The sequence below is a fragment of the Danio rerio genome, chromosome 2 (assembly GCF_052040795.2).
Source record: "Danio rerio strain M-AB ecotype USA chromosome 2, GRCz13ab, whole genome shotgun sequence".
NCBI classification, from domain to species: Eukaryota; Metazoa; Chordata; class Actinopteri; order Cypriniformes; family Danionidae; genus Danio; species Danio rerio.
Window position 1 is genome coordinate 54,488,860 of NC_141022.1, and position 9,091 is coordinate 54,497,950.

At 38.5% G+C, this 9,091-nt stretch overlaps 2 protein-coding genes across 12 annotated transcripts in view; both read left to right on the forward strand.

The window, feature by feature from the left end:
- Positions 1–8,281, forward strand: part of eef1da (eukaryotic translation elongation factor 1 delta a (guanine nucleotide exchange protein)) — a 34,022-nt gene extending 25,741 nt beyond the window's left edge. For 4 of the 10 annotated variants that reach the window (XM_087239800.1, XM_087239802.1, XM_087239805.1 and 1 more), the window contains 6 exons: positions 499–564; positions 1,006–1,093; positions 4,927–5,027; positions 5,104–5,304; positions 5,397–5,591; positions 8,152–8,281. In XM_087239800.1, the coding sequence (XP_087095926.1) occupies positions 499–564; positions 1,006–1,093; positions 4,927–5,027; positions 5,104–5,304; positions 5,397–5,591; positions 8,152–8,190 (690 nt within the window). In that variant the 3' untranslated portion in view covers positions 8,191–8,281. 10 annotated transcript variants of the gene reach the window in all.
- adcyap1r1a (ADCYAP receptor type Ia) overlaps positions 1–9,091 on the forward strand; it is a 375,079-nt gene that overhangs the window by 204,611 nt on the left and 161,377 nt on the right. The gene's annotated exons all lie outside the window — the stretch shown is intronic.

The window sequence follows — 9,091 nt, forward strand, 5'->3', positions numbered from 1 at the left end:
AACGCCAACTGAGCTGAGGCTCGACCCAGCGACCTTCTTGCTGTGAGGCAACAGCACTACCTACTGCGCCACTACCTCACCCTGAAAAGTAACAATGATTAATAAATCCATATGAAACAGTCCCTTAAAAGTGATGTCGGGTCTTCAGTTTCATGCTCAGGCACGCTTTGCACTCACACTAAAAATGTACTGTATCAAAGCCCAACCAAACCGTGCTTGGGTACAGCTCTTTTAACTGGGCCCAGTCCGACCAACTGAACCATGCTTGTGCCCGATTCAAAGCACTCACGCTTGTTAAACGAACCAGAAATGGGGTCAAATGTACCTGGGCATGGTTCAGATAGCCTAGTGTGAGTACACCCTTAAACCGCAGCAATAACCGAAAGTGATTTATGGTAATTTGCCTTTAAATTTTAATCAAGCTAGCCTCAAGTGTTACAGTTGTCTCTGTTTTTCCTGATGTGTTTTCTGCTTGTGCCGACTAAATGTGAACCTCAGGTGAAGACTGCTCTTCAGGGTAGTAAAGGGCACACGCGCGCTTCAAAACCACGGGAGAGGAAGAGCGTAAGTGCTGTGAGGCGCTTCAGCTTCACGTCTGTGTGAAAAGCATGCGACTGGAGCCTGGAGCTGTGTGGATCAGAAACACACAGATAGTGCTTGACATCTACAAAACAGCCCGTTTTCTGTGTGACTGGTGTTTTTATGCACATTAGGGGAACACACATCATGCATGACCGAGTTTCAGGCATTGTTTTAAAGTTTCAGCCCTCACTAAAGCAAACCACATGCAAATTCAAGTGGAAAATGAATGTAATTTTAATGTTTTAAATGCTGGCTTGTTATAAATGCACACACAGGATTTCCTTGGGGATTTTAGTTGAGGTTTACAGAGGTTTTGTTTGGCATGCAGTCATAACTCTGCATGATGTGTGTGTGTGTTTTATAAACAGTCATCTCTTTATTAGATTTAATTCACTAATATTGAATTTTCCATCTGATTTGCAGAGTCAGAATGCCAGCAAGTCTGAAGATCAGAGCGAACTGGTCTCACGTCTGAAGAGTCTTGAACTGGACAACAAGAATCTGCACAGAGGTACAAACATACAGTATGAGGAAAGACAGAAATGAAGGCTGTTACAAAACCTAGTGAGCTGCCTACCTAGACAGCAGCCTGACAGCTCCTGTCTTGAGGATTGTTTGCGCGCTGCAGAGATTTAAACTGACAGCCTGACCTGAAGTCATTCGTTTTCAATAGGAGTTGACAGTTGTCAGCGGTAGAATGCTGGCGATGTAATGTAGACCTGTCTGTAGATGTAGCACAGCTGAGGAGAGTTGAACTTTATGCAAATGAGGACCAGACATTGATGCTTATATGTAAATGTAACGGTGTAATGAAATATGCAAGTGGAAGTAGGAGGTGTGATGGGAACTGTCATCAATTTAAGTCAGGTCATGATAAGTGAATGACAACTTTACTATCACTGGGTGACATTTGGGATGAGAGTTTCAAAAGTAAAGTTTGGGTTTTATGGGGATTTAGTGAGGATACTTTATATAGTTATTTTCAGCATTTTGTCTGGTAATCCAAATCTTGGAAATAATTTGGAGAATTTCTAAATTGCCATAATATTAGTTTTGTTTCTAAGACACACTTATAGAGTTTATTAACCTTTTCATTTAGGGTTATTATACATGAAAGGTTTTTTTGAGCTGTTGACAGTCGTATATGTGTCCCACACTGCTAAAAAACACCATTAGGACACATATTTCAGTGAAAATTGGTTGTTTTTGCGTTATTTTGAGTAAATTCGTACTTCCGGTTTGAAACTAATTTTTGAAGCTGCATCACAGCCATGAGATCTTAGCTTGTATTCCAGCATGTAGACTGGACGTCTGTACCTGGGAGTAACTTATTACGTCTCTGAGTGTGCTGCATTCATTCATGAGTAAGCCTTGGTTCAAACAAATCATCGCGCTCTATTGTGTATGCGGTGCAACTTCATTAATATGCATGATAGCTTCGAAGACTGTTTTCACCTGTTACAGTGTTCAGACGGCAGAGAGACGCCACATTGCTCATGTCTATGTAAACACAGTCCCTGTTTTTCTCCTCTGCATCTGAGTGTTTGTTTTGCCTCTGAAAATCAGCGCGTACCCAAACCAACACTCCCATTTTTATGCAAAATTTTACTGACCTTCCCTCTTTTTCTCTTCCGACACTCCCCTCTAAACCAAGCTGGACACGCCCACTTTCCTGACTTTTTCCAAAGTAGAGGTGTGAAAAAAAAAAACCTGCTGAAACAAGGGGGTTTCATGGCCCTTTAACTAAATAGAACCAAAAATAATTCATATTTGTGTTACTTGAAAGAGTGTATTGCTTGAAATAATTCTGTTTCCAATTAGACATTTATGTAGGTCTGTGATTGTCTCAGGGATTTTTATTTTTCAGTTAAACTTTTCACTGTGTATATCCATCTTAACTTTAGCTTTTTAGTTCTTTATTAAACTTTGTTTTTATTTTAGGTTTAGCAATTTTAAGTACCTTAGCTATTTATTTCATTTAGTTGCCAAGCAACTATAGTTCATACAGTGCATCCGGAAAGTATTCATAGCACTTCACTTTTTCCACATTTTTTTGTTACAGCCTTATTCCAAAATAGATTAAATTCATTTATTTCCTCAATTCTACACACAATACCCCATAATGACAATGTGAAAAGAGTTTTTGAATTTTTCAAATTTATGAAAAAAAAAAAGAAAAATCACATGTACATAAGTATTCACAGCCTTTGCTCAATACTTTGTTGATGCACCTTTGGCAGCGATTACAGCCTCAAGTCTTTTTGAATATGATGCCACAAGCTTGGCACACCTGTCTTTGCGGTTCCTCTCAAGCTCTATCAGGTTGGATGGGAAGCAACAGTGTGCAGCCATTTTCAGATCTCTCCAGAGATGTTCAATAGGATTTAGGTCTGGGCTCTGCCTGGGCCACTCAAGGACGTTCACCGAGTTGTTGTGAAGCCACTACCATTGATATTTTGGCGTTGTGCTTTGGGTCATTGTCCTGCTGGAAGATGAACCGTCGCCCCGGTCAAGAGCACTCTGAAGCAGGTTTTCATTCAGGATGTCTCTGCACATTGCTGCATTCATCTTTCCCTCTATCCTGACTAGTCTTCCAGTTCCTGCTGCTTAAAAACATCCCCACTTCATGATTCTATCACCACCATGCTTCACCGTAGGGATGGTATTAGCCTGGTGATGAGCACAAGGATCTAACCGCAGTGATGTAACTTCAAAATTTATTTTCAAACCAGAAAAACGAATTTGCTCGAAATAACGCAAAAACAACCAATTTTCACTATTTAAAAATGTGTTTTGGTGTTTCGTGACCCTTTAACATATAGACTCAATGCACTCTATGGCACCTTTGAGTGTTGTCTATTATGTAAACTCACACAAATAATATATATTTTTCCCTGTGTATCTTTGAGGGGATTTAAGCTAGGTTGTAAAATGTGCATTTAAATGACAATACAATTAGTTGTAGTACATGTCACTTATTCCTTTGCGTTGTCAGACCCATGCTCTACCATTTGGACTTCAAATTTTGACTGAAAATTCTGTTAAATGAGTGTTTCAAGAGTTCCCACTTAGATACGCTTGGCGATTTAAAAGCAGGTTTGGCATGCTCTACCGGGAGAGAACCCTGAGCTCGGAGATACTTGTGCCGCCCAGTCAATAAGCATTTAAAGGTGCAATAGGTGATTGTCTTGTGAAACATTTTTTGTTGTGCTGGTTGAAAGTCTCTTCACAGTCCAATAGTCATGATTACAGTAAAGGATCTAAATGTATTTATGTATTTTTATAATCTGGGTAAAGCATCAAACAAAAAAATGTTTATCCAATTAAATAGAGTCGGACCGTCATCTCCCCTAATTCCGATAGGCAGGTCAGACTGTCTGTCAGCAAATGTAGATTCCGACTTCTGCATGTGTTCACGCAGATCCGCCATTAGCGCGTGCCCGTCTGCATCACAAACGCATGCGCGCGAGCGAGCTGCTGGCCGCTCGCAGATGCCAAGTCGGAGCTGGAGGCGCGGAAGGACAGCCCTTAAAGCGGCCGCGCGATAACAAGACGGACCGGGAGAAATCAAATGCTGAATTGAAACTTTTAAATACCTGAATCAGTAATTGAGTTACTTTAGCAAGCTGGAGGAAGGACGAGACCATGGCTGTAGTATTACTGTTAGACAGGTAATGTTCTGTTTTGAAACTATTTTAAGTTAGATTGTGTTTTGTTATGAATGACTTATATGCACAGACGTGTTGTTCAGCCACTGAAATCTCCCGGTGAAAGATTGATGTGATTATTTTCAGTTTCGTAAGGTTCTTTGACAGCATCTATAATGTAGATTTAAAATAGCACGTAAGTGTGGCTAGGTAATAAATGTAATTCCTGCACGGCGCTGGCACTAACTAACTGGCGAATGACATGAAGGGTTGTCTGTCGGCTGTTGTGACGCGGTGCGCACACTCTCGATTTCAGGGGGTGTGGCTTTGAATCACAGTCCCTCCTCACCGTCCAAAGATAATATGCTAAGCGGTTAGCTTTTTGGCAGATCACCTACTGCACCTTTAAGGGGATCCGAGATCAGGTAGGTTTTAAGAGCTCCCTCTTAGAAAAGGGAGGAAAAGGAGGAGATAGGGTGGAAGGGGGGATTCTTCCAAAACGAAGATGGAGCAGTAGGGAGAAAACAATCAATTTATAGTAAGCTTGGATCACTATAATTAGATTATTACTGATTACAGATGAGAAGCCTGTCATGCTCGATCATATCACATGCTCCTCTCGAAATTAGTTTGTAAACTTCCCATTGTTTCTGCTTGTGATGTGTGAAATTAACAAATCTGTTGTTGTTGTTTTCAGTGGTGGATGATCTGAGAGCCACACTGTCCAAACTGGAGTCCAGAATGGCCACACTGGAGAAAACTCAAGCTCCAGCCACAAAAGGAGTTACTGTCACCAAGGTAAATGTGAAGTCCTGAAACTCACTTTTGTGCATTAAACCATAATCTCTTACATGCATATTTACTTTATTTGAAGGCTGCTCCTGTCCAGAAGCCCAAGGTGGAGGAACACAACGGTGCAGATGATGAAGACGACGACATTGACCTGTTTGGCAGTGATGAAGAAGACGAAGAGGCAGAGCGCATTAAAGCAGAGCGTGTGAAGGAATACTCCCAGAGAAAAGCCAAAAAACCAGCCCTCATCGCCAAATCCTCCATCCTGCTGGACGTCAAACCTGTAGGAGACCTTTAGTATATACACCATCTTTAAAACGATCCTCCTTCCTGCAGAGCTGTGGTTTGTGATGTGTGTTTTTTTTTATTGATCAGTGGGACGATGAGACGGACATGTCGAAGCTGGAGGAGTGTGTTCGCTCCGTTCAGATGGACGGGCTCCTGTGGGGAGCTTCAAAGCTGGTCCCCGTCGGCTACGGCATCAAAAAGCTGCAGATCAACTGCGTGGTCGAAGACGACAAAGTGGGAACAGACATTCTGGAGGAGGAGATCACCCAGTTCGAGGACTACGTGAGTGCACAATGTTAAAAACTCTTGAAGGTCACGTTTTAACCCCGACATGAAGTAGATATATTTAGGACAAATATCATATTTGATCACTTTAACCAGACTGGTGGTGGTTTTGTTATAGATGATCTGTTTCTGTTTGTTGTTGTGTGACACAATAGTTTTTAGAAATTAGCTGTTAAAAGGATTGTTTAAAAATCTTCTTCATTATCTTCACTTCATTATGGGTGCTGTATGTAAGTTTTTGACTCTTCTAAAGCTTAAAGATACCCTATGTTTGCAGATACTTAAGTAACATGCTAAGTGAACGTTCTTGTTTATTTGAAAAACAATCCTGAAGTCAGATATTCCGCTTTCAAATTGTGCGTTACGTGCTGGACGTCTGTCTTTTGTTGAGATTTTTTTTAAACTGCTCACTGCCACTTCAGCCAATTATATTTCAGCACCCCGGGAAACAGCGTATTTTATGCATTCATTCATTCAGAAAGGCTCTCAAAGCATGCATCCGTGACTGAAATGTGACCTCTGGTGGACAGTAGTAGACTCTGAAATGAGATGCAGATTCAGAGTTCCACATGAGGTGGTTATTATTAGCATAAATAAATATGTTACAAATGTAAACATTACATGAGCAGGTTACATTGTTAACCCCGTGTCCTAACAATACGCTACGTGCCGAGATTTGCAGTGATAAAAGCACTTTGCACCAAACGAAAAGCACTTTAGAAATTTAAATGCAGCCATTCAGAAGCACAGAATATGCACTTATTCATGAAATAGTAAGGTTTATAATGTAATTATACTTATTAAACTTCTTTAGCATTCTTAAATGTAGATGCTAAGTCACTGATATGATGGTTCTGATATGATGGTTTGCAGTTCTGATGTTCAGTTTCAAATGGTTTATTTTATTTTTAAGATCCGAGCTGAGCTAGCTGCTGCTGCGTTCAGTATCCAGCTTATTCTTCCTTGACAAGCTGGCGCAGCCATTGGAATCTTTTTGGCTCGAGACTTCCGATCTCATTCACTTCCATTCATTATCAGACTTTAAAAACAAGCAAGGAAATTTTCACTGTATGTCTGATAATATTTTTCTTCTGGGAAAAGTATTGTTTGTTTTATTTCGGCTAGAATGAAAGCAGTTTTTAAATTTTTAAACAAACTTTTAATTTTTTAGGAACAAAATTACAGGGTCCCCGCGGGGTCTTAAAGTATTAAAAAGTCTTAAATTAAAAAATTGAAATTTATGTCTTTAAAAAGTCTTAAATTTGCTGTTCTAGGTCTTAAATATTTTTGCTCAGGTCTTATTTTTGCGATGTCCATGTAACACTACATCTAATGCTCATTTAAATTATTTTTTGTTGTTGTTGCTAGGTTTTTGGGGTGTTGTAGTTCATTATTTCACAGGTCCAATTGTAATTTGCGGTATTACAACTACAAAAAACGTCAACTTGCAATAGCCAATCAGCTTTCTGTTAATAAACTCAGTGCGCGCGGCGAATGTGACGTCATCGCTGTGTTTGCGGAAGTTCGCTTTGAGTGCACGCGACATGATTTCGGCTGGCAGAGTATGCCATTATTTCACTGACAAATGTCGCAAGCGCAGTTTTATAAGTCGGGAGCGTTGTAATGCGAGAGAGCGAAATTTAAATAACTTTATTTTACCCCTAATTTTGTGCTTTTACATTTTCTCTCGCGTGTTTTTGATATTGCGATATAGGTCTTAAATTTAATACTTAATGGTCTTAAAAAGGTCTTAAAAGGTCTTAAATTTGACATTATGATATCTGCAGAGACCCTGAATTGGTGGCCCCTTTAAGCTATATTTTTTCTCGATTGTCTACAAAACAAACCATCGTTATACAATAACGACTTGCCTAATTACCCTAACCTGCCTAGTTAACCTAATTAACCTAGTTAAGCCTTTAAATGTCACTTTAAGCTGTATAGAAGTGTCTTGATAAATATCTAGTCTAATATTATTTACTGTCATCATGGCCAAGATTAAATAAATCAGTTATGAGAAATAAATTATTAAAACTATTATTTTATTATTATAATTATTATTATATTATTATTTATTATTTAGAAATGTTGAAAAAAAAATTCTCTCCATTAAACAGAAATTGGGGGAATAAAAATAAAAAAGTGGTCTAATAATTCAGGGGGGCTAATAATTCTGACTTCGTGTGTGTGTGTGTGTGTGTGTGTGTGTGTGTGTGTGTGTGTGTGTGTGTGTGTGTGTGTAATATATATATATATATATATATATATATATATATATATATATATATATATATATATATATATATATATATATATATATATATATATATAGAGAGAGAGAGAGAGAGAGTGAGAGAGAGAGAGAGAGAGAGACATAAATATTAGCTTAGATTTTTTTCAATGACAAAAATAAAAGTTCTATTTGTTTTCTTTTATGTTCACTTTGAGGCAAAAACATGACAATAAGTATTTTTGATTATTTTTGTTTAGATTAAATATGAACATTCTTACCATTTAAATGTGAACCCAAGTAATTATTTTCTGTGTTGTTATGCAGGTCCAGAGTGTGGATATTGCTGCCTTCAACAAGATCTGAGCCTCTCACCATGAATCATGACCTCACACAGAGTTACTGCTGCTTTTCTATCACACGGTTACCAATAAAACTGTTCAGCCACGTCAACAAACCCGCTGTCTGACTGACTTTATTTGTGGGCTCTTCATTCATCTCCTGATGTACAATTATCCTTTATATTCCTGCTCCAGATTTTACCTACAATCCTTTATTTTAAAGGTTGGTTCACCCCAAACTGTTTGTCTTTGTAACACAAAAAAATAAGGTCAGAGTGATTCTTTCCAGAATGCCTGCATGGGTAGATTAGCCTCTACCGGTTAAAAACCTCAGGTGATAAAGCCCAACACAAATGCAGGTGAACAATGACATGCTTTTTGAGTTATTTGTTTGGTACACTGCAGGCGGAAACACTTTTCATGCACCAGTCCATTTTGAGCTTTTCGGCTTTTCATAAAGTGTTTTCCCCTCAGTAGAATAGAAATAAAACATCCAGAGTGCACTTGTGTTTCTTTTATCGCACTTTATCAATTGTGTTTGTAGATTTCAGTGACTATATATATATATATATATATATATATATATATATATATATATATATATATATATATATATATATATATATATATATATTAAAGACTGGTTTTCAAATTGAGTATTTTCTCCTGCATTAAGCCATAAATCTCCACTTCAGCAGCACTTAAACACCAAATTGCAGTGTTTTCTGTATTCAGACAGGTTTTTACAGAGGGGTTTGTTCATGCATGGTTTGTTTTGTGAATGTTTTAATGAAGCTTAAGATGTGTAGTAAAGTGGGACAAAGAAGACAGGGTCAGTGATATCAGGTAAGAACAAATCTTTATTCATTTCTATGTGCGGGGCACTTGTGTGCGTGTGTGTGTTGTCAGGCTCTCCTCTCCCGGCT